This window comes from Opisthorchis viverrini, assembly GCF_000715545.1.
Source record: "Opisthorchis viverrini unplaced genomic scaffold opera_v5_541, whole genome shotgun sequence".
Taxonomy (NCBI): domain Eukaryota; kingdom Metazoa; phylum Platyhelminthes; class Trematoda; order Opisthorchiida; family Opisthorchiidae; genus Opisthorchis; species Opisthorchis viverrini.
This window is the reverse complement of record NW_008752195.1, coordinates 59,072-84,231: the sequence shown is the minus strand read 5'-3', so window position 1 is coordinate 84,231 and position 25,160 is coordinate 59,072. Positions and strand designations below refer to the sequence as shown.

General features: G+C 43.4%; 1 protein-coding gene across 1 annotated transcript; it reads left to right on the top strand.

Annotated features, from left to right (window-relative positions):
- Positions 1–5,973: 5,973 nt before the first annotated feature.
- On the top strand, positions 5,974–6,423 carry T265_11613 (hypothetical protein; the record flags this gene model as incomplete). Its single annotated transcript, XM_009178312.1, has 1 exon — positions 5,974–6,423. One exon carries the CDS (start codon positions 5,974–5,976, stop codon positions 6,421–6,423), a length of 450 nt encoding a protein of 149 aa, XP_009176576.1.
- Positions 6,424–25,160: the final 18,737 nt, after the last annotated feature.

Here is a 25,160-nt window from a genome sequence, read left to right as displayed (position 1 = left end):
TTGTCCAAATGTACTAAAACGTGGAGTGTAATGGATAGTGTTTAATGTTTTAGCAAGAACATATTCGTTAGTAGTCTATTGAGCGTCGTATATTTGCCAGTACTGCGACCGGGTGAACTCTTTCGGAGTTTTATCAATTTATCAGTACACCATCAATCCTAGTTGATAAGAGTATTTCACTGGATGAGTGGAAGTTCCGTATGAGTAATCGTCATTCCAGGAGGCGGTCAGCACGTGACCGAATGACCAAGTGATGTGGTTTCCGTGATTCAAGGACCAACCGTGCCTTTTCCCACCCAAGAGAAAGCTAGTCACATTACCGATCAGCCGCTCGTAACTAAACGGTTAGGTGTTCAACTACTGAGCGGGAGGTTGTGGGTTCGAGGCACCCAGTGCGTCAGGAGCACATTACAGATAATTCCAAATAGGAATGAAACAGCAGAGCAGCTTTCTCGACTGAACAGCAAAGTGTGGCTTTATTTATGTAAGGGAACCTGTATTGAAAGAGGTCTCTATCCAGTCAGTTCTTAAAGTTTAACAACCTATAATATTTCATTGGATCTTTTCCAGATAAGCCCCGCCAGAAATTTAACCCGCTACCAAAAGAACATAAGAAAAAAGAGGATATGAAATTTCTTTTATTTTGTTCTTATTGAAGAGGGTGAAATTGGGACATCTCGTTATTATATTCATGAAAGGGTCTGTTATTCCGTACCTTTGCCTCCAAACGAACTCACACAACTAGCTGTCCACTAAAGATCGGTGTGTACCGTATAGGCGTTTATTCTGCATCTTGTAGACGTGCCAAAGGGATTCGATGGCGAGATATTAGCGTTTCATCGATCTCGACGTGTAGATATGGGCCGCCGATAACTGTTGGAGTCTGCAAAAGCCTCCAGGCACAAACTTCGCGAAGAGAGTTTTTCAGTCAACAACGGTCGTGCAGCTAATAGATAATTCCTCTGAGCAGAGTTTGATTTTTGCCAAATTTTTGGACCTGTGGAAAATGAATAGACCGCTCCAGCCAAGTTCCCTTTCGAATACCGATTTCTCGCCAATACTGTCGGGCATCCACCTCCACCTGTCAGAAACAGTTGAAAGTGTCATTTACAAAAAGCGTATTGCCGTCTCCTTGTCACGAACGAGAGTTGAAAGCATCAAATGTACATTTAAGGTTTTACGTCTGAACGCAGAAAATCTTTGCATAAAATGAGTCTAGATGCAGATAAGAAATTGTTTTCATCAGAAATATGTCAAGGTTGTATGCGCACATTGAACTGAAGCCGGCAAAAGGTGGCGGGGCTCAATTTTTTCACATGCACTTTTTGCATCAGTGGCGGGGCTTATCTGGAAAAGATTGATTTTATTTTACAGAGAAGATAAGGCTGACAACTGCCTTTTCGGGCACACATTTCCAGCTCTAGAGTTTCCAAAGCTAGCGGAATAGTTAAGCGTCAGTGTACAACTATTTGTTACGTTTGTAATATGTAGCGCTCTTAGTGGTCGATAATTCATGGCGCCCATATTCTCCCTAATAGAAAAAGTGTGTTGGATGTGTATATTCACTGGCTAAAGATTCGTTTTCAAACATTATGTCAAGCTGTGAGCTTTTTATTAGATGTTTTTATGATCTAAGCACAAAATATGTTTGAAATCAAAAGGTACCCAATGTGTAAAAGCTATCACCATGATTACAATTATTCCCTATTGGAGATTGAGGAGACCAACCTCGTTGAGGTCCTTCAAATCAAACGTACAAAGTAGGTGGGAATTTTTCGAACATTTGAGCGCACCTTAAATCTTGGTCAATCCAGTCGTAAAAACCTCAAAGTGAATTTCTGCCTATAAAAACTGTTGGATAAAATCCTACTGTTGAAGTTCCCCATACGGAACTTTGGATGACGCGTAGGTTCGATAATTCCGAATACCAAAAGGAAGAATTGGGTTCTTAATTCTACGGTATTATTTACACAAGGACAAGCAAAAATGGACAACAACCCTCAATTGTTCACGTTCGTAGCGTCAACAAGCTCACAGGTCTGTCACTGACCGGCAAAGTGCAGTGTCAACGTCCGCGCACCAAACAACGGCGAGCGGAATGATGGGTCAGTAGCGTGGTTTGCGGTCGTTCCTTCCGACGACGGTCTCGTGACTCTCAATGGACGTGCGGTCACGCGGAAGCCATCAGAAAACACGTCAAGGCAGGCTCCGCGAACGGGACATGAGCACACAGACGCACACAGACACACATGTCAATAAATAGGTGTCAGACAGGACGGCCTCTGCGGCAAGGGTAGTGGCGGGTACGAATAAGCAAAACAACAGGAAATTAAAAGTACATGGGCGGAGTAAGCAAATGAATGGGGAAATTATCATAAGGTCAAGTTAGATTCGACATCTACTGTGTCGGTATAAAGGCGCGTATCAAGTCATCGAATATGAAGTCCATAACTTGCGGGTTGGATTAGGCCAGTCGGTCCAGTTGTGGGGGCCTGCAGGTGGATCAGCCTCGGTGTTCTTGGAATGCACATCCACAGTGGTTTCAAGAGGAGAACAGACAGTTGTACAGCTTTTCAGAATAAGTTGACTTCACTAGCAGACTACGCTTTGCTTCTAAGCTGCTCTTAAGCTACTAACTCAAGATAAGTAGCAATGTACATCCTCGAGGTGGTTGAATTGTATTGCATACTGTATTTAATGAGAACAGTATTTCCTCTTTCCAAATATCACTGTCAAAGTGGGTAGATGGAAATTACGTGGATAATTATTCAGAAAAGGGATGTCATCATTGATCCATAACTTCTCTGCTTCTACGAATAGCATTTTTCAGCATCGTTAACCTGATGTGACAGGTGGTGATAAGAATAAAGGCCTAAGAGCTCACTTCAAACAGTTAAACTGCCACACCGCAAATCAGTGTTTATCTATAACACGTTCGATTCTCTTTTCCTGAATTTCTAACTGGCCACATACACCGAGTTTCACAGTTCTTCCCTCCTACAGAACTCATGGGGAATGGTTTTACCGCCAATCGGGAGCATTATGATCGATGTCCCAAACTTACCCTGACGCTCAAGAATCGCACCGAAACCTAGAGAACTAACTGTGTCCCTCCGACGTTTTGTTTGACTCTGCTTCGTTTCATCAAAAACTCAGCCTACTGCGATGTCCTCCTGGACTAGCTCGAAAAATATGCTCCAATTAGCATTGATCGGATGACCTGAGTTTTTGGCACAAGGGTTTTCCGGGAATGGCTATCAACTAGGTTTCATTGTGAAAACTATAAAATTCGAGAAACCACGAATAAGATGTTTTCTAGTGCAAAGAACCGCGCGCCATCTCAGAGTGGGTTCCAATGCAGCTTTGTCTACAAATTTCACCCATAAAACAGTTTACTTATGTCTGGGTCTCAGTTTGTAACTGCAAGTCAAGCTGCAGATATCTACCACGAGTTACTGTGTTTGCTCATTTGCAAGCTTGTTGTGCGCATCGTATTCTAGTAGTTCGGTGAGATATTCATCGGAGGGAAGACAACCACAGTCCTATTTCAAGTGATCGTGGAGCCAAGAATCTTATGTCATCCGCTACCGCAGAGCATCCGGTATAGACCAGGTGAAAGGTTCGACTGACTTCCATGACCATTGAGCATGAGATTCGAAATATTATCGATCGTTTAGACCTCTAGAAATTGGGATACTACGTTTGAGTTCATGCTGGCCTGTAGAGTTTGGTTAAATCACCAAATATGACACTGATAACATCCCTTGTTTACTGATTGGCTGCACTGGTGCATGATTCCTCTTCATCAAAACAGTTTGCATATAATTCAAAATACACATAACTGGTGGTCGTTCCAACTTTAACTGGTTATGCATTTGGTTCCACGACAGTCAGAGAGGTCAGAGATTGGTTTGTTTACTGCACGTTTTGACGATGGCTTCCAGGGTTATATGCTGTACAGCACCTACTGAATAAGTTGACGAGAGTGTCCGCTACCAGTGATACGGAGAATATACTATCTGGTGAGAAAACCCTGTATGTCGATAATAAGACCGTACACACTCCCTTTTGGGTAGGTCATTTGACATTGTTGTTCCACTTGCGCCAGGGACTCAAGAAACAGTGGTCATATCAGATGTCTGCCAATTGGTAGCTGTCGCAATGTCTCTTTCGAAGTTTTCTCGGGCTTGTCAACCAGTTTCATGTAAAGTTCTGGACAAAGTACCTCGCAATGCTAAATGCATTAAAGTGCATTAAAGTCTTTGAGATTCTGCTCAGAATCGTATTCAGCCACTGGATTTACTGTCTCACTAGACAGAAGATTCAGCAATCGTGCGATCAATATGTCCTACCGGCGTACTGGCGAAGCACCAATCGCTGAAACCTCCAAAGCTCTTCGGGTAGTCTATGCTCCGGGGATACTACCGTCAACCGTATATCGTCCCTACCCTCTATGGCTACCAAACAATATCTCACAAGTACAGGACGTTTTCTCAAAGTTCATGATTAAATAGCCCTGTGTAAGCCCACAGGGTACCGCAAATAACTGTGCTTCGTTTGAGCGTTACAGGTGATATTCAAAGTAACAGGAATAAGTCATTTGATTCTCCAGATTCTGGCTTGCGCAAGATTTATCCGAATGCGTCAAAAATCAATTTGAATCCAAGACTTGACGGTGCCTTCGATGGATCAGCAGTTGTCGAGTTTCAGTCTACTGCCTCTGCACAGTCAGTTGTCCATAGAGCCTGTGCAATTGCATTCTTGGTATAAATTTGCGCTGAAGAAGCCAGTGCCGAAAAAGGAGTTTAAATTGAACCAGATGACGGCAATACCGTTGAAAATCTGAGGTCCACCGGAATTTCAGTAGTGGTTCTTGAAAGAGGGACAAAGATCATGACGACGACGAGAAACATGAGAGCTCTGGGTCAGAAGACTTTGCGTAGAGAATTCCGATGAGGAGGCCGCGTGAAAAAGAAAACTTCACTGTGTCCAAAGCCAGGTTTGGAAGCCAGGATAGGAGAGGTGGTGGCTCAAATTGGAACGGAGGTCGGGGCTTTTTCCCTCAAGGGCAAAGGCTTCATTGGAAGGATTTGTAGTTGCCCTAGTCGTGGAGACAACGAAGAGAGTTTAGTCACTATATTGGAGGCCAGGCCCATAAGTGACCATCGTATTCGCGAAATGATATTAAGCGCTGCTTCTTGTAAAATTGGCCGTTATTCATCACATCTACAGCAGATAGCTAGTTGCTTCATCAATTAGGTGCGCGCGCCGGATTGAGGGACCCATTTTTGGCTGGAGCAGCTGTGTCATTTTCTGCGATCTCATTTCTTGTCTGCGGTAAATGGATCTAGTAGACTAGGGGAAGCCATACGGCCTTGGATAGGCTGTACTGGTTCCTTTGTTGTGATGGTGTACAACGGAATTTGTAGTCTTTTGTTGTACAGCAAACCACCCACTCTACATTATTAAAAACCCTGGACTAAAGCCCCACGTAAGCCAACCTCCGCACCTTGATGTTATGTCACGAAAATTAAAAAACGCAACATTCTGCAGAGCTGTACCGATTGAGTTAAAGACCGTATGGAAAATAGTCAGGTTAAATCTCTTCATCCTGCCAATGTTGTGTTCGTCGCACCGCTTCTAGTTACAAATTAGCTGCTTGATTTGTTTAGCTAGTGATCGATTATTTTACTGTCATTTTTCCTGTACCAGTTTTCTGCATCCGTAAGCATCAGCGAATCAAACCTCGTGCAAAGCCTGCTATGCGCGTTCGCCAATCTACAGACTACGCATAGCACGTGACTGCCATTTTCAAGGTGAGAAAATCAACAGCCAATCAGAGTGAAGGTATTCGTTGTCCATTGATTCGACGCGAGAGGGAACGAACGGCCTGCAGACTAGATGGCGTTAGCGGAGTGAAAAACTGACACAATAACCCAGCTGCACATGGTTCATCGGTAGTCAGTCCGTGCCATGACGCAAAGATTTCTTTCGATCTCTTTGCTCATTATCGCTTTGACTACCGTTACACTCAGTATGATTCTGAACGAGTGGAGTTGTGGAGGTCTTTTTACCAGCTGTTTGGACAGGCGTCGAGCCACCACGATTGCAATCATCGGTTTGTTCTGTAGTGGATTGGTCGCGTTATTCTTAGCCTTGATTCTTGACCTGATCAACTGCTGTGCACAAAAGTTGGACTATAACCCGAGTTTCACCACAACACGGCTGTGTGCACTCTTGATTGGTGTAATTCTGATTCTTGCGGGGCTTCTTGTCTATACGGCACAAATCGATCACCAATGGTCTTACCTTCTGGCTACGATTGGTGTTGTGTTTGCCATGCAAGTTTCATTTCTGGCGCTCGTGAATTCCCAGTGTGTCACTTACCGACGTGGTGTAAGGACCACGACTGTTGCCCGGTGAACAATAGCCGGCAAGTTAAACAACTTAATGGAGAATTCAATTTATTGTATTTTATGAAATGTAAGAGGTATCTATCGTGGTTCGTCTTTCACTATTGTCACTTTTCATATGTGCATTATCAATTGAGCACCTTCCACACCGAATAAAGTATCCATTAATTTGATGCCCAAAAGTTGGACGGCCCCTTGATTGACATTTTTCGTTGAATTCAATCCGTACACAAAACTATTCCAACGTTCTCATGAAGTTTACACGACCTGCCTTTGAATACTTATCTTTTTCGATTTTGTAACAACCTTGGGAAATTATGTAGCTGACCATTCAGCCTCTTTCCTGGTGCTCTCGTAGCCTTCTACGTTTGGGCCGATCGATGAGTTACCACGTCCAGCTATGACAGATCCAGCATTTTATTTTCATTTCAGTTCCGGCTTCGTTGTCTATCGTTTGTTTACAGATAAAGAAAGCGACAATGTCCTTATTATCTACAGGGCAAATTATCAATCCCATTCTGACTATTGGACGGGAGTGACCCTTACTCTCACCTTGTTTCTGGATATGGCTGTTTCCAGTTTCCGACAAAACGAGGGACAAATGACACAGCTCAGTTGTGTCCAACAGGGAAGTAAATAGATTAAGTCAATCGAACAATATGAAAATTTTGGAGTCAAGGAATAGAGCCGAAAGCTAGTTTCACTGGATGAAATGCTCCCATTTGATTCGGTCAGTTTTGTAGTGACCGTTAAAGATGTCACGCAGACTGGAGACTTGGCCATCACAGTGCGAACGTGCAGTAGTAGCCCATACAAAGTTGTCAGTTGGTTCAAGGTCACTCGAGGTAAGATGGCCTCTCGGGAAAGATAACCAGTAGTGTTGCATAGGTTTTCTTTAGGGGTGATAGCCAAAGATGAACTACTCGCTGTTCTTACCAATATACCTGCAATTTCGTATAGTGGTTATTCTCCTCTCACCGCAAACCTGCGATGCATAAAATTTCGTTTTTAGAAAAAAACGTAGAGTGTTGAGAAAAATGCACCATTAATACGTTACCAGCATCAGCTTTATTTCGAATTTTGCATATTTTGCGAATAATAGATGTGTGAACTTGCTGCTGGGAAAGGATAACGATTTCATTGTGGGTGATACTTGTGACATTCGTTCTTGTTCTTTATCATAACTGTCGTCTGTGGTAATCGTTCCTTGACACTAGTGTCCGCATTCTAGTTGCAGCCGTTACAGGTGAGAAATCCAAAGTACACTGACAATATTCACTTTCATCGAGTTAAGGGACATATCTATAGCTTCCGAAAATCTAAGAACAAAGCGGGTGTACACTTAGCAGAGAAAGCATGTATTGTCTTTTTCAAGGTAGTATGATCAGCAGAGTACTGATGGCTCATATTCCATGATTTTTACTGAAGGCCATCCAGATCTTCTAACCCCCGTTTTATCGATGTAATATCAACTTACTGCCTTGCTGATACCGTTCGAAAAATGCTATGAAGCCTTTGTTCACGGATCAGGGGTTGGAACATTTTTGACGATAAGGAAATAAGGGCCAGGTTTATGTTAGTGAAATTCAGATATTTTAGATATCCCAATACGTTCTTAGAGAGCAGGAGGACTCTAAAAATAAGATCTTTTGCCACGCGATTTCTCAAGACTGTTGGTTGACACTAGCATGTGAAATGATCATCAGGATAAATGATAAGCCTCCATTTGACCCGTCATACTAATACAGAGCGTGAAATGTCTCGGTTTTGACAACACCAGCATTTGGAATATGGCAGATACCGTCTGAATTCATCAGTAATGTTCTCTCCTACTGTTGTTTGTACCCAACAAAACACCGTGAAAGATTCTGACAGGTTGGGCAAATAGGATGAAGGATGGTCGTGCTAATCACGTCCAGTCCCGGTTCACGTTGGTTTATTGCCACAAGTACTCTCGGACGAGCGCTAAGTCACGCAACTCGAGTGGTCTTGTGAATCCTGTTAAACAAATGAACTAAGGGCCACTTAGGAGACACGACGCGAGGCGTTTGTACTCTACGTAAAAGTTCGAGTGTCTCTGTGAGCATAATTCGGCTCACAACGTTAATATATTATGCTTCATCGCATTACTATATCCGAAACCATAACTAACATTGAAAAAATCTCACCAAGATCTATGATAATATACAAAAAGGCTAATATTTGATGATTTAAGGTGAAACCGTTCGTACAACTGAAGATTTTTCTGTAATACAGCATCAGGTAGCGTCAGTGTTGTTATGTCCCCTCAGGTCCTGATACGATTGTCTAGGCCCGGATGGTCTTGCGTAACTTGTAAAAACTGCAGATAAGGCACTCGTGATTTCACCGATCTTATGAGTTTACACAATGTATCGCAATAGTTCGAATATGGTGCCAAAATAAACTTGAGGAGGCCTGGCGCAGCACATTCAGCTAAAGAAAAATATCATAAACGATGGATTCACCTGGAAATCACGTGAGTCTCCCTTGAAGATCAAACCTGTACACAAATGAATATATTTGCCGAATTTCGTGCAATTTGGGTTCAGGTAGGAAACTCAGGGACTGCGCCCGGCTAATAAGCCCCAAGAAGGCGAAACTGGTCTTTGGAACATGAACAGTTTGGAGCAAACTTCCGCATAGTGTTGGGCCTACAGTGTTTCATTTTAGTTGTAAAGCTCATATAATACGTATTTGTGGCATCTCAAAATAACCGGACGTCCAGGCAAATTACGGTTAAAACGGAACAGCTCTTCAGATTCGAAGAAAGTGGATTTAGTGTCGTTAATTTTCGGCATTTTTCGCGTAGCACTTGCGCCGTTTTCCTATAGAATGTATGTTTCTTTATTCTACCAATGAAATCTGCCTATATTTTGTTATCTAGAGGGTTTTTATTCCTGGTGTATGTTCGAGGAACCGACCGTCACGAGGTAACAGGGGATGACGTCATTCGGTTTTATTATTATTACTATTTTAGGCGTACGCGCAGTGTCGTTGGTGGCATGAGGTGTAACCATTAGTGCTTTTTTTAATCTTTTTTACTGAAACAGAGTCAATGTTCCTTGTCAAGGCCCACATCGAGTTCACAGTTGCCCCTAAATTAACAGCTAAGGATTAAACGGTCCACTGTATCAGACTACGCCGGTCAGTTTTTTTTTAATAGTCCGCACAGGGCATCCAAAGACGGAAGGACGGCCAGTGTACAGTATGTACAAACCTACTTGAACAGTTACAATCTAGATAATCGCGCAACAAGTTCACACTCTACTATAACTGCTTATCTTGGCTGATTTTTCTATAAAATGCGGCATGATCACTGTGCAGTTGGATTTCTCGCAAGGCCTGCTAGTTACCGAATACTCTTGGACCGTTTACAGCCATCGTGGGTAGCATAATTTATCAGAATTCGATTACTCAACCTAGACTCCTCTGTTTGGACCTTCGGACTTGTGCTGGCTTGTTTCCATTTTATTCCCCAGTTTGACCCGGACTCCATCTGATTTCATGATTCATTCACTCATGTATCCTCTCTCACTTTGTGCTTGTGGATTTTGTTTTTAATCGAGAACATTGTTTTCAAATAGATTTACATAAATATATGGTGGACAATCACAGAAAAACTTCAACCAGTGTCTTCAGTAGCTTGCACTATGCAGGCGCTGGGTGCATCAAAATCAAACAATATTGTTCAGGTCTCTAACACGGTACCTGATGCACTGTTAGGCGTGTCTTCTGGTCGTTTCCTGTCCATCCAATCGCGTATTCGTGACCTGATTTACACCAATCAGCAGGACGCAATGAAACAATCGATCGCGTGACCAGTGGCTAATGCGAGCGTTAGATTTAAATCACAAAAAAACGATTGCTAATGTTAGTGACAATGAGTAAGTTTTGTCATAAACTGCTGGGTCTGCTCTTCTTTCGTTTTAAGTGTACCAAGGTCAAAGATTGGTAAGAAAAGTGGTTTTATAATCAATTCATATATGCTTGTCCTATTGCCCAACTGGCCAGCAACTGGTCAACTATGGCAATTCCTGATGGCAATTCCATCTGGACGACCCCCTCATCGGCACAAATAAACAGACTGCCGGTTCAGTACTCGGTAGCCTCAGAGAATTCAGGCCAAACAAGCCAGTATACCTAGGCGGCCTCATTACTCGGAAGATGTACCCATTGGCATAAGGGGAAAAGAACGCTGCCTGACTGCAAAGTAAAATCGAAGACAGATTGAATAAGGTTAAAACCGCATGCAAGATGGTGTGATAGGTTGGTGAGTGGGTTTGCGTTCCCCGTTGTTTACCAACGTGAGTATAACTAACGAACTAGATCAATTTATTCATCTAACTAGTTCTGAACTGGTACAGATTGTAAGTCAAACGAAGTGACAATTAAAGATACTTGAAGAAGTGTTTACTTGCTAGTAGTCTGAGAGAAAAAAATTTATCTGGAAGCGGCTATTCCCTCAGGTAATCTGTGAGATATTGGTATAAGTAGGTGGGCTTGCGTTAAAGGAACTGTTTAACGTCGAAAGCCAGGGGTTAATTTCACCAGGAAACCGATATATCTCGTGCATTATTCATTCGGACAGATGGAGGGGGAACAGTCCCTATGTGTTTGCAACTTACTTTAAATAGCATTAATTCTATACCACATTCCTTTTTCGTTTCCAGCGGAAATCGACTAGGTGCCTGTACAAATTTAGATGGATACTAGCATAGGAGTGTCCTTTGTTGACGTCCAACCTACCTGGGATTTGTTTTGTCCGAACTTTTGCCAGACCACACTGAGGCCACACGTAAAAAAACACCTGGTAAATTTGGATTTGGTCGCTGGGGTTGTAACGGTGATACTACTGATGAGGGGCATGCGAGTAGCACGTTTTCCCGTAAATCTACTTTGCGTCTCTTGAAAAGTGAGATCTGGTATGGAATTTGCGGAGTCGCTCTGTAGCATTTGCTTGCATTTGAGTAACAGTCAATGAATATCCAGAAAATTTAAGACGCTTTCATGAAGAAGATGGATGGTTAATTTTGTGAACAAGATGCATACGAGAGTTTTGCCCACCTGTTCAATAATCTGTACCTGTTTAGTTACCATTTTCTAATAGATAACTCCGCAGAGAAGGCCTTCTTTATCTCAGGGGTAACGAGGCCATCCGTTTACAGTACTCCTTGGTTTCCCAGATATGAGAAGGTTTATGAAAACAGAGCACCTGTTGGCCAAAACTGTAGCTCAAAGCAAACGCAAATCGTTTGACAGAAAGCCACTTTCAGTTTGTTAAAGCTTTGGGGTTCGAAATCAAGGAGCAACTCAGTCACTTGAAAGCACGAAGAATGTTTTTTTTCACTTCATTAATGTGAATAAGGGTACCAGAGGTCCGTGCGTGTCAGCCGGATACATTTTGCGATTAATTGCTCACAACTAGCCGCTTTCGCAACCTAAAAAATGGGCCTTATCTCGAAACTCCACATGTTCTACACAACGCGGTAGAATGGTATACATAGTATAGTATACATGGTGGGTCCTTGTTATCGTTTTTGTTGTTGATGTCACAGTTCTTCAATTGATCCATCTTTCATGCATCGGGGACTCTGCTGCCGGAACTGTACAACTGATTTCGGTGTTACATACGACGTCATACACGGACCCCATACCATTGTCATTTTGTTAGGTAAAAAGGGATACAGTCGAGCGGAGTGACAAAAGTGTGCCGGTCACATTGCTCGCGTGGTGCGAGACCTCAACAGCAGACTCCACCCAATTACTTGCAGATCATCAGCGGAATTATGATTTATCCCAAAAATTCACTCAAGACCACCAACAAACCTTATTTCAACCAGAATAACGATGATATTATGACGGAGAAGGTTCGAGTCTTATATATGGTCTTTCTTATAGTGGAAACAATCATTTTTATCAGACTGCTTCATAAAACCGTTTGACAACTGCCAGCATCAACCTGTTTTACGGGGAATAAATTTGGTCTACAGTGACCTGAAGTTTGAATTTTGCATACCCATACTGGCCATTGTGTTCGTACATGAATGGGTACAATGACAGCAGCAGTTTGACCGCGACTGATTGAGAAAACGCAGATAAGCAGCTAACAACAACATCCTATCCGACAGCCTTCAGTCTTTTCGCTACACAGTTAAGTACATGGCGGTGGTAGCAGGGCGTAACAGAGTCTGCTGGTCGTTCCGGCAAATGAGAGGGGAAAGAATTTGACGTCCAGGGCCGCCGTCGTGTCTCACTTTATTCTCACTGATTATTGCTCTATCTCCCTGACCAGTACATCCCTTCGGTTGGTCGTACCTTACCTACAAGCTGTCTTTTGTATTCGCACTGGTTTGGGAACTGTTAACTCCAAACGGGAAACCAGAGTTTACACCAACTCAAGGCAAACTGGTCAAAAGATAGCGAAACCCATAAGTTTTGAGTAAGCAAGACACACGATGACAAGGTCAAAGAGTGGTTTGCGTTCATGTCAGAACAAGAAAGGAGGTACGGGAACAAAAACGGAAACATCAAAATGAGGAATGACATTGTGCATAAGAAGAACAGAAAAGAATCAACACCTACGTCATTATAAGTTTCCTTGGTGAACTGGCCAAAACTTACTGGGTGTCAGTGGCTACACTGACATAACTTTCAATGCTGGTCAATCATTGCATGGGACTGAAGTCAGCCATGTTCTGCGGCCAAACGCTATACACTCTGATGCACGTGGGAAAAACTGGATGCCGCGATTCCTGTGAGATGAGGGCAACGCCAAGCCGACGCACTCCGAATGGAAACACCGCTGATGATGCAGTGGTCAGCTATCATAGTGGTTTCTGAAGCACACTGACATGATTAGCAATTTGAAATACCAGCATGTGGCACGGATATCCCTGAATGGTGCTCACTAAGGAACCTAGTCCGTGAAGCAGCCATATGATACAGTTCACCAGCGCAAGAATATTGTAAACAAATTGAATCAATATGTCCAAGTAGGTAGCTCGTAACTAACAGACTATATATCGAGCGAAACCAAAGTTTAAGACGCATACGGATTCACAGTCCATGCGCCAGCGTTGTGGATGTCAGCATTCATCGGGAACGTCACGACTTGTGACTTGAACGATTAGTTAGTGGGACGCACTTAGCCCTAGAGCGACTATGTCACGTCGATTGGTGGTGAAATGTTTGCAATCCAACTACCAAGCTCGACACGGAGACCATCAACCAAGTTCAGAAATTCACTTCGTCACTCACAAAACTTGCGAACATCAGCTTACTCACGGAGTTGGGAGATGCTGCCAGACCGGTCTTCATCAGGGTTTTCCATATTGTTTGAAAAGTAGATCAACCATGTTTGGCCGACCTCTTCATCTACGGGTCCAACCACCTACCAAGCCATTCGGATTGCTCCGACACATTTCCGAGCGACTATGCACGTCGATTGGTGGTGAAATGTTTGCAATCCAACTACCAAGCTCGACACGGAGACCATCAACCAAGTTCAGAAATTCACTTCGTCACTCACAAAACTTGCGAACATCAGCTTACTCACGGAGTTGGGAGATGCTGCCAGACCGGTCTTCATCAGGGTTTTCCATATTGTTTGAAAAGTAGATCAACCATGTTTGGCCGACCTCTTCATCTACGGGTCCAACCACCTACCAAGCCATTCGGATTGCTCCGACACATTTCCGCTTACTACACAACATCCATTTTCCCTCCACTTGTAATTCCATATTATTTGACCCATTGATTGTTAATCTAATATAAATATACTCTATCCCGTAAAGGAGTTTCTCCCGTCTTTTGGGAAACCCCAAAACATTCGTTGGACGCGTCTGGCGTTTGAACCCAAATATGGAGATCTTTTTACAACCGAAACAACCAAATCACCCTGGAAACCTCGACTTTCCTATTGCTCACCCGATTTGCTGGGACAAAACTCAAAGTGATCGACCAGGAGGCTTCTCACCCCTGATTTTGGTCGGGCGGTTCTGGTCACATTGTTATGAAGTGTCTGCTTTTGTCAGTCGTTGGAAATGACGATGTAACTATCGCAGTTTTTTGGTTGGATCAGTCGAACAATTCTCCGTTTGCTTTCATGGAGGGAAATCATGGGTCACTAGTAGCCGGAAAAACTGTGCAACTTCAACTGTTCAAGTCAGTCTCCTGGTTATTGCTTGAATAACATCTTTGCGCCTTCTAGCCCCAGGCTTGTTTTCGGGGTGTGGTGTACTGCAATTTGAGTAAAAAACAAGATTTCGAAAACTAAGTGTCAAAGGTTGTATGATAGTGTAATAATCAAGGAAATACAAGGGTCCCGAGAGCTGTCGTTGGACGAATAGAAACAGCAGGTGGAAGTGTTTTCGCCTTCACAAAGATCTTTTCATATTTCCAAATATCCTAGATTATACGGGATTTAATTGTTTAGATAGCACTGAATATTTTTCATTACTCTTAGTATTGTTTCTGCAAACTTGCAGTTGTTCACATCCGAGTTTCACAGGCGGGGACATAATTCACTAGTTTGGTGATCCGTCACGTTAGCTTCACTTTCACCTCGCCGTTGTGCGACCAATCGTCCCCCTCTCTTGGCGTAATTATTCTGACGGGTTCAGCTCGAAAGGGGGCACCGGACTTGAGTCTCAATTAGTACTGCATATACATGACGGTGCCCACTAGCTATTGGCTGCAAAGTCTTAAAGAATGGAGTAAACCTTTTTGCGTCAATATGTTGCATTCTGTTTTGTATATGCTCAGACCAAAAACCTTCCTACTCTACTTTCATATTTCAGTTAGTATTGCATATCCATGACGGTTCCCACTGGCTATTGGCTGCAAAGCCTTTAAGAATGGAGTAAAACTTTTTGCGTCAATATGTTGTATTTTGTTTCGTATGTGCTCAAACCAAAAACCTTCCTACTCTACTTTCATATTGTCCAGCCCATGAAATTTCTTTGTTCACTGAAGCAACCATACCCCTGGCGGAAAAATCTGGTGGAATAATTTCTCAGCATCACTGAGATTCCGGGGTGCCTAAACGGGGTTCAAAAGTTTGACTTGATACTCTGAACTCAGTTGCCCAATCGCTTTAGCCCATCAGGGACACACTTTAGCTTTCGAACTTTCAGTTCCGTTGTGCGAATATCCAGCGCCATCCATGACCGTGCCGGGTTTCGAACTCCGGAAATCTGACAAGCGATACCACACGATCAAAATCAGAGCCTAGTACTTCCTCTTCTTCTTCTGCACTGTCTTGCCAGCGACTGTGATTCAAAACGTTCTTGGTCTCCCTCGTCCCTGCCATCACATTCTCGGACACCCTCCCTCTCTTCATTTAACCTGTCCTCATCTTCTTCAGTTACTTCCACTTCCACATTTCCATCTCCATCAAGGTTGAGTTTTTACTCTATCAATAATACTGACAGTCGTGTTTTCTACGCAAGTTTCACGCAGTGGATTGGTCAACTTCCGCGATGTCAGCAGAATTCGGGAGAAATTTATTTGCAACAGTGCTTGGATGAATTGGCTCAGCTGATGTCCAGCCGAACGTTCCAGGAGACAGCGTTTATGATACCACTTTGGCAGACTATCGTTGAGCCCCAACCAACGTAACATTAGGAGAATCGTAACAAAGAACAACATTTGTGACTGTTTTTCCCATCACATAGCTTGTAATCTATTCCTAAGGAAAATGTTACCCATCTCAGTCACTGGGTTGGTCTGGCTTAATGAACGTATTGTGACGTCTGTGACAGAACGAGTGGATGCAGCTGACCGTTAGACATGGATGTGTGCATGATTGCATCTGTTAGTGCGTGTGGGTGCGTGCTTGCATGCGTGAGTGTCTGCGTGTATGCGTACGTGCGTGTGTGCGCACGTGCGTGTCTTGTCTGTGTGCCTGTGTCCCTGCGTGCGTGCGTGCGTGCGTGTCTGCGTGCTTGTGTGCGTGCGTGCGTGCGTATGTGCATGCGTGCGGACCCAATGTCACAATAAAGAATGCAAGTGTTTGCCATGCGAAACGTTAAGTTCATTTTGGAAGAAAACAGTACGACCGTTCTTGCAAGATTACCGGGGAAGTTGCCTTCAAAACGAGGGTATACCATTTGTTCTCAGGTTTCAGGGTAAAAGTCGCAGATAGGACAAATTGACAGAGTTATCCAAATTTGAGCGACGATTTTGGATAAAGACAGGAGTCTAGTTCAGTGAAGGGAGATCAATGGGTCAAAAGGCTAAGCGATCAGGCTAGATTGATTAGGATAAGCGTTGCGTAGTAAGCTATACTTCGTTCCAACCAGCTTTTCCTGACCGCTGTTGACAGTTAGATCGTCTACCTACCACACACTCGGTGTTTGTGGTGAACCTGAAAAGTCGCAACTATTGGGGCCTGAAATTTTTTTCTTTGAGCTAAATGTGCCTGAAGTTTCCGGAACCTACCCACCCGCGGTAACTGTAAATCACCAGAAATCTAAATCTGGTTTGCTGGGACGTGGATCTGAACACGGCCGACCCCAACCCAGGAAGGTGAGTGAGATCCCCGAAGAAAATATCACGGAGCACCGCATTGGACAGCTTTTCGTTCGCACACCGCCTAAAACTTTGGAATGCTTCCTATGTTCCTTTAGTCCAACATAACTTCGTTCTTCATTGTGTTAACTAGTCTAATAGACTCGTCTTAACCTGAATTAACTTGCAGCGCTCAGGTTTGTAGAGATTCCATTTGTTGGTTACTCTTATTCGCGCAAAAACCACCTTCCACTGATGAACCATTCCAGAGTTGAGTTCACTTTGACGGCTCAGCTTAAATACCTTCTGAAGAGAATCTAGTGGTGCCCTTTCTTTGGCGAATATCTCTGTGCGTGAGCAATCGAGTTTGGTGAATGCGGCTGGTCAAAGGAGGCCTACAATGCGAACTGTCGACCCTCCGTCACCACGTCATCTCAAGTAACGGTATGTGATGTCTTATGTGATGTGGGCGTTTCCCGGATTTTCTTCTCCACTCTGCTCGAAAAGCACTGACGCTGTCAAGAATTTCGTGAGGCGTTGGGTGCGGTCAACTGATTATTCGAATGATACTGAAAAGGTAGAAAGCTGGAATGAAAACTCATTGCTTGCTGAGTCCAAATGATGTGTGTACGTGTGTAGTCAATTGAAGGGCATACCGATCGATGGTACGCACCTCAATAGAAATCGGGTTTTCAAGTCACATTATGAGTAAGCACTGGATTGCTCATCAGATTTACAAACGTGTGCTTGATCATAACTGATCGATAAAATGAAAAAGGAGGCTTTATAGAAATCAGGTTGTATTGGCTTACACGTCATCCGCTATGCGTTACTTTCAAACTCAAGGGATTATTGTGTGCCTAAACCCAAAGACATTAAAAAGAAGTCAGGGTTGAATGGAACGTTCATTCGCACGTTTCCTTTCCTTTTTATCAAATTTTCTTTGCTGGCAAGTTGACATCCAAATAACGAACAAGGCAAAACGGCACGGTCGTCATTCAGCAACCGGGTAGATGCAGCTTCGAATCAACCTAGAGATGCGCAACATTGTTTTCTCAAAGAAAATGAAACCGATGAAAAACGCTTTCCAGCCTATCTACGTACACCGACGTCAGTACTTGAGTGGTCTACTGGATGATGAAGAAACTGTAGTTCACCATAGAAATTTCCATTGGCTGAGTTTTGTGTTAATCACTTTGACTCAAAAGGGCTAGGTACATATGACTTTTTTGTGAAAGTTCGACAAACTCCAAGTGCCTCCACAATTAATGCTACACTGATGTGAGCACATTCTTTACCCTAAACAATCAGTGTATTATTCCACAAGGCAGAGTTCGTCTACTCGGAAAATCCTGACGGTAACAAAAAATGCTGGGAGGAACACTTTCTAAATGTGTTAGTTGTTGATCAGGAGGGTGCTGAACCTTTCAGGCGGGTCTGCCGTTAAGTCGGAGACGTTTTGTCACAAACTTGAAAGATATCACCAGTACACGCCACCCTGTTTGCATCTCATTCAAGGGGCACCTGATATCACTTAGAGTCATCAACTAGAACACACCATTTTCTCAGAGTTGTGACTTTGATTAGTTATTAGGCCGACTGCCCCAACTAGTTTTAGACAAGTTGTAGTATATCTTGGCTGCAATAGTGGTATTTTGCGCGCCTAACTAGTTCTGCTTGTCAGGTTGGTAGCCCGAACTTCATTGTGGGTGAGCTAAGGGTTCAGCAACTCAATACGTAGCTGCGCACCCCGTTTCGTCGCAACGAACTCGTTACTTTTGTTTTAATCTGGTACTCTTGCACCAGATCGTCTATGAATGCGGCAAAGTGCTGCAACTCGGGAGCTAGCTTGGTAGCCTATCGTCAAATCGATATCCATAAGAGTGCTGAAACCAAAGTGGCTTCCGATGATGATTGGCTTAAATCAACACAGCTCACTCAGGATAATGGAGGTAAGGCCGATCAATAACAGTTTCCAAGAACCACAATCGCCCTTGCACCTAATGATAGGTTGCATCCGTTGTTTGACAAACCAACCGCGCTGTTCACCAGACGGGAACAATATTCTACTGGTTCGTCTGCTGTCATTTACAAAACCACGTTACGTATGCCTCACGGACAAATCTTCATTTGGTGGCACCTACCAAACCATTGGTCAAACAATTCCACATTCTACACTGAAACCTATGCTCTCTGGTCCAAACGAACCATTGATTGCACTGACTTGAAGTCCGGCTCTGATGGCTCTCACATGTAGCCCGAGGCGGTGCAGTCCGGTGTCATGACACCGCATCCTTCACGCATCCAGAACAGTTTGTCTCAACTCTGTTTCTAGACACCGTGACCAGCAATCTCACCCCATGCCAAGGAGGTCGTCCAAAGAAAACGATTGTTGGTGAATAGATGAACTGAGTTTTTGTCTGTGTGCAGGATAAAGGATCATCTACAAAATTAAATTCAATGACTGCACCAAGATCTATATAGGACAGACGGCCAGGGAACTCTAGACCAGAACTGGACATCGTGGAAGGAAAATAATAGGCCGACGAGACATGCAGTTGAATAGCGATTACCACCGAAAGACTCAGTAATGAGGGTTGATGCACTAGATACGGGACACAACTATATTAAAAAAATGTTGAAGGTTTAGGTGTGGACCAGGATTCGTGACACAGAGAACGATGGCCGAAGCGGCGAAAATCGCCAAGCATCCCAGAATAAATAGAATGGAGCACATAGAATTGGCGAGCATGAGGAAAAATGTTTCAGTCAGTCGTGCTGGAACGTTGTAGTGTGCGGTTATCAGTTAGGGGAGTCGACAACAGAATCGGCTTAGATCTGTGGTGCATGGACCAAAGCGAACAAAAGCTCCACTGAATTTTACATACCTCTACTTAAATTGCATTAGGGCTTACAAGCCCAAACAAACCAACGAAATCTACCAGCTGCATTCAGGCTAGATCATCAGTTTTGAACCGGAAGACCAAGAGACCAAGCCGTATGACTCAGATAACCACGCTAACTGAGAAGACCCTATAACACAGATCTCGTTTACTAAGCAGAAGAGGCCTTTCTGATTGCTTGATCATCTATCTTAAACCTCGGCCAACTGGATAGACCGATTATTTGGCTTAAAAAAGCTTTTGCGTCAGAAAACGAAACGTCGCCAAGTTAGAAACTCCCGATAGTTTAAAAAGCCCTACTGAAAAGATGGCTTATCAATCGGTTCCAAAATTTTCCAACTGATTGAATGAATAAACCTGACTTTCAGATCATCGACGTCTCCATTATAGCGAGGATTATTTGTTGCGGAAACCGAATTAGACCCTAGAATAACAAGCAATATTTAGTCGGGATAAACATTGCTGAACGACGTTAGGGGTTATTAATTCATCGGAGTAGCCAGTATAAGTTAAATTGTCCAGCGCATTCAATGTTAGTTTTGAGAACAATTACTTGCGAACAGAAAGCTGAGTACAACCCAGTGGTGAAGGCGTGCATTAAAAACGAGCGTTCGCATGTGGTCCGATCCTGAATAACTGATAGAAGCGTGAAAGTGAGTGACAAAGACCAGGCCCAATGCTCCTTAGTGGGTGATGTTGAAGTGACTTGCCTGATCGGAGAATTTATCCAGGTCTTTGAGGACTCAAATGGACGAATATCAGCTGTCATGAAGATTTTGTAAAATTTATGTGCGATATACCCAAATACGCCCTCTCCACCAGAATTCCTTGTTTTTCGGCAGGATGTCAGAACACCTGTTGTCTACGTCAAAATGCCACGCGAGACGACTCTGAACTACTTATGAAGAGCAAGTAGCTAAAGAATGAATTAAATTAATCATTTGATTGAGATTGTTGCTGCTTTGTTTTCCACGTACTGGATTTTCCATTATTATGGCATTGTATCATAGCTTAGTACACATTAGCCTTTTTTCGTATTAACATGTATGAGTGATATGTGCTTCAAGCAGAATATTTCGGAATGGCATTGACTGAATCTTGCACTTTCTGCTGAAGTTGGTGAGCTACGGATATTTATCGCTCTGTATGGTTGGACACCCACGTGGTTAGTAGTATCCCTGATAAACAATGAACGCAAATAGTCCATTTTAGTAGAACTGGATTTTGTCGCCCAAATGAAACCAATCTATGCTGGAAAGCCGAAAAGCACTGAACGGTCGTTTAACGCTTATCGGGAATCATGAGCGTTACTCACCATACGAAATTCAGAGATTTTGGAACCCTCCGGCTGGAAAGCAGCACTGAACGGTCGTTTAACGCTTATCGGGAATCATGAGCGTTACTCACCATACGAAATTCAGAGATTTTGGAACCCTCCGACTAGTGATTGAACACTAAACCCTTCCGTCACAAGGGCTGATCAGTTATTTGATCCACTCTCACTTGGACAGGACCTGGCACTGTTGTTCCTTGAAACGCGGAAACCACATCACTTGGTCACTTGGTCACGTTGTCACGTGCTGACTAGCTCCTACAGTGACGACTTCTCAGATGGAATTGTGAAACTAGTCTTCCTCTGATCCACTCACGGGATGAGGGTAGTGTGAGAAAAATGAGTAAATTTTGAGCTGTGGCTTGGAAGGTTGCTTGAAGCTAATCTATACTGAGAAGGGCCAAGCTTTCATCTGAGAAATCGTCACCTCAGGAGCAAGTCAGTATGTGATCACGTGATGTGTCTCACGTGTTGTCTAAGTGGGAGTTACTGTTACTGCTGATCAGCTGTTCGCATCCGAATGACTACGTGTCCAAACTGTTGTCCGGGAGCTTGCACGTCCGAGACTTCCTTGGATTTCTTGGAATTCGCATTGTTGATCATTCCCGATCAGGGTGGGACAACTGTACATTTCTTTTCGGATTTTCAGGAAAGATTGGTTTCACATGCGGGACAAAATCTCATTTGAAAATTCCCAAAGCTGTGCATAGTAGCATAAATGACAATGGAGCTGAAAAGCCCCACTCACCTCACACTACTGTTAAATTTTCCTTAACCGATGATGATATTGTAGTTCACACTTTTGTTCACAGGCATGGGGAGGTAATCTTGATAAGAAATGCGCACCGTAACGTGGTATCCTCTAATTAGTACCACATCTCGATGCTGTAATGGTATTTAGGCGGTCGACTAACTAATTAATAAATGTCACTAAGTTGCGATTTATAAAAGCAAATCCGTGGGTGCTCCAAACAACCGATTTGAGTTGGTTTCGGGTAAAAACAGTGGACTGTAGAAAAATCGATACACACCGTACCATTTTTTCTGCGTTGTATGTGCGGTATGACCGTTTGTAAAATTTAACCAGTCTACGAGTGCATATTTGCATGGCTTTATGCAAAAATCAGCTTTGTAGCCTATTTCAGGAACAGTATTTGGTGCTGAGTTTGTCTTTGTGTCTCAGAAAACGTTGATATGATACACGGTCATATAACCACACTTTGATCACTTGATCACTTGAGCACATCGCTCAAGTGCGAACACGTTTGCCCGTTCAGGCGTGAGGATTCAGATGCGTCCAACGTGCCCTGGTAGAATAGTGGTACCACGTTCGCCTGGCACGTCATTCAAGTGGAACACGTTTGCCCGTTCAGGCGTGAGGATTCAGATGCGTCCAACGTGCCCTGGTAGAATAGTGGTACCACGTTCGCCTGGCACGTCAATTGTCCGGAGTTCGAACCCCGGCACGGCTATTGGATATGCACTGCTGATGAGCCCTAACAAGAGCAAAACTCACATCCAGTGCTTCTCCCTCTTCTGGTGTGGATTCATATGAATAATTGCGCCAGGACAGGAGGACGACTGTTCAAAACGAGAGTGATGTGAAACTGAACAATACAACTCCCACAAAAACCCCACACGAATACACTCTGCTTTAGATAGATTAAGTCATCACGTAAATTCACCGGTCTACCTGGGTTTCTGCCACAAAAGCGCGCCGAAAATGCCTTGTTGTGTGCGAACACATCTGAAAAGTACATGGATCCAATTAATAATATCTAAAACAGATTCAGAATCAGTTGAATTTTCCTATCCAATAAATTTGTCGATAAAAACCGCAGTATCGTATCACCGTTCTCCATTCTAGATGAAGTAAGCCCCGTTGAACAGGAATCAAACTTTTGGCGTAAGTTATTTTAGTCTCTCTGGAGAATCTACTGACTACCAATATCACGGTGCATTTACTGCACAGTTTCCAGTGAAGGCAAGGTACGTTCATGTATCAATGGATATCGTTTTATTGCTTAAACTGTCAATGTCTTAGTTTGCTGTGACTGGAATCAGCAATAATGAATGGCACAAGTTCGAATACAAGCGCTTTGTCACGACCGCCGTTTGCACTTGAGGAAGACCAGAATGAAGCGAAGAGCCTTCCTACTGGCTTTTGTACATTATGGGTAAACTACCAATGTAGGTTGACAGAATGACATCGATGGGTGTGCGGGTATAATTGCTCTAAAGATCACAAAACCGACTGCGGTAAGGTGGGGCTACTCGCCCTGGTGTCTTTGCACTTCTCCGACGACAGAGCATACATGCGCGCTGATCTGGGGTCGGGGAGTTTGTTTCACCAGGGTTTGCGGATGAACTACAATAAACGTACTCCTCGTGTGTGAAAAGAGCAGACACATCCAAGAATGCCAATCGATATAGCAATCTGGTTTGGTTTTCCCAATGATTGTGAGTACAGAACAAGTTATCACATATGTGTCATTGCTGTTTTTCTGTTAATTTGGCATGAACCAAGGAGATAAGGTTCAAAATGACCAAATGGCAGGCTTGAAACATCGAACTCTACCGGATCAGGACAAAAAAGCATTTGAATCTGTTTCTGACCATTCTAGGCTTCCCGGGGTGGCTGACTTTGGTACAGCAGTTCCAGCCATGATCTCTGTGGTCCACAATGAAAACGGTAGATCAGATGAAATGTTGCCTGGCTGACAACTGACGTGAAGAGTTTGGCCAATTCAGTTTACCTGTATGGAAACACTGGTGGTTTTTGTACGCCCCGACTACCTTGAAAACAGAAGGGAATAAGTGGTGTCATTTCAGGTGATGATGATGATGATGGCGATGATGGTGATGAGGATGATAATGATAGTTACTAGGTCATATTGAGTTTTCAGCCGCTTGTGATAAACATTCATTTCGCAGGTTCTCATAGAGTGAAGACGCATTTCATTGGGCTTAGAATATCCTAGTTTTCTAAACCTCTCGTGTGAAACGGTTCTGTCCAGTGAATTCATTATAACAACACAAAAACCCTCATTTTGTTTGCTGGGGGAAGAATATTGATTCCAGAGCAAAATTATTGGCCCAGATTTTTGTTAACATTGCACTCACTCTACTCACAAATTCAACCCCAATATCCCAAAATATAAAACGATGCTTTTTGTGCACCAGTATCGCTGAGTGATAAGTGATAAATGATAAGGTAAGAAAACCAGCAGCGGTCATTTTGAGTTAGTTTAACACGGGAACTTAGGTGATCGTCGGGCGACGCAGATATATGAAGTATTTTTCTCCACAGTGATACCGAAATCATTTGTGAAGTCAGTAAGATAAAATGCGTCCAAGTAAAAATTCGGTCAAACACTACTACCGTAAATCAACTGGTTGATATTTTTGGCAAAAAAATGAAAATCTACAAGCTGAAGTGCGTTCTTTGTGGCTGAGGTTATGCAAACCCTGAAATCTCAGTAGCTATGCTCTTCCGTCAATTATTTTCCAGACGTTCACGTGAGTCGCAAGTTTCTTTACTTCTCAAATCAACAAGCAGGACGCAAGTTTCTTGACAAATCTCCCACAAACATGACCGCACTCCACTAGATAAGAGAATCACCCGTTTCAGAGGGGTTTGGTAAACAATCAGTGGATTTGTTGCTGGGCAACGTTTCGCTTTTCACACAAAAGCTTCGTCAGGCCAAATGAGTAAGTAAGTAGGTTGATTGGGTTTTAAGGCAGTCAGGGAACCAATCCGTGAGATTCCTTATGACTAGTGAGTTGATCAGTGTTGGGTGGTCAGTCTGATGTTCCTGTTTGTTGATTAGTGGGGATGACTAAGATTTACGATAGATTGGTTAGGGGGTGGTGGGATTCGTCTTTATGATGAACCAGATTTTTCGTCCTTGCTTTTTTAGTCTGGGACACCTCTTCGGGTCGATCACAGACGTCGTTCATCTGTGTTTGTCAAAGGGTGCT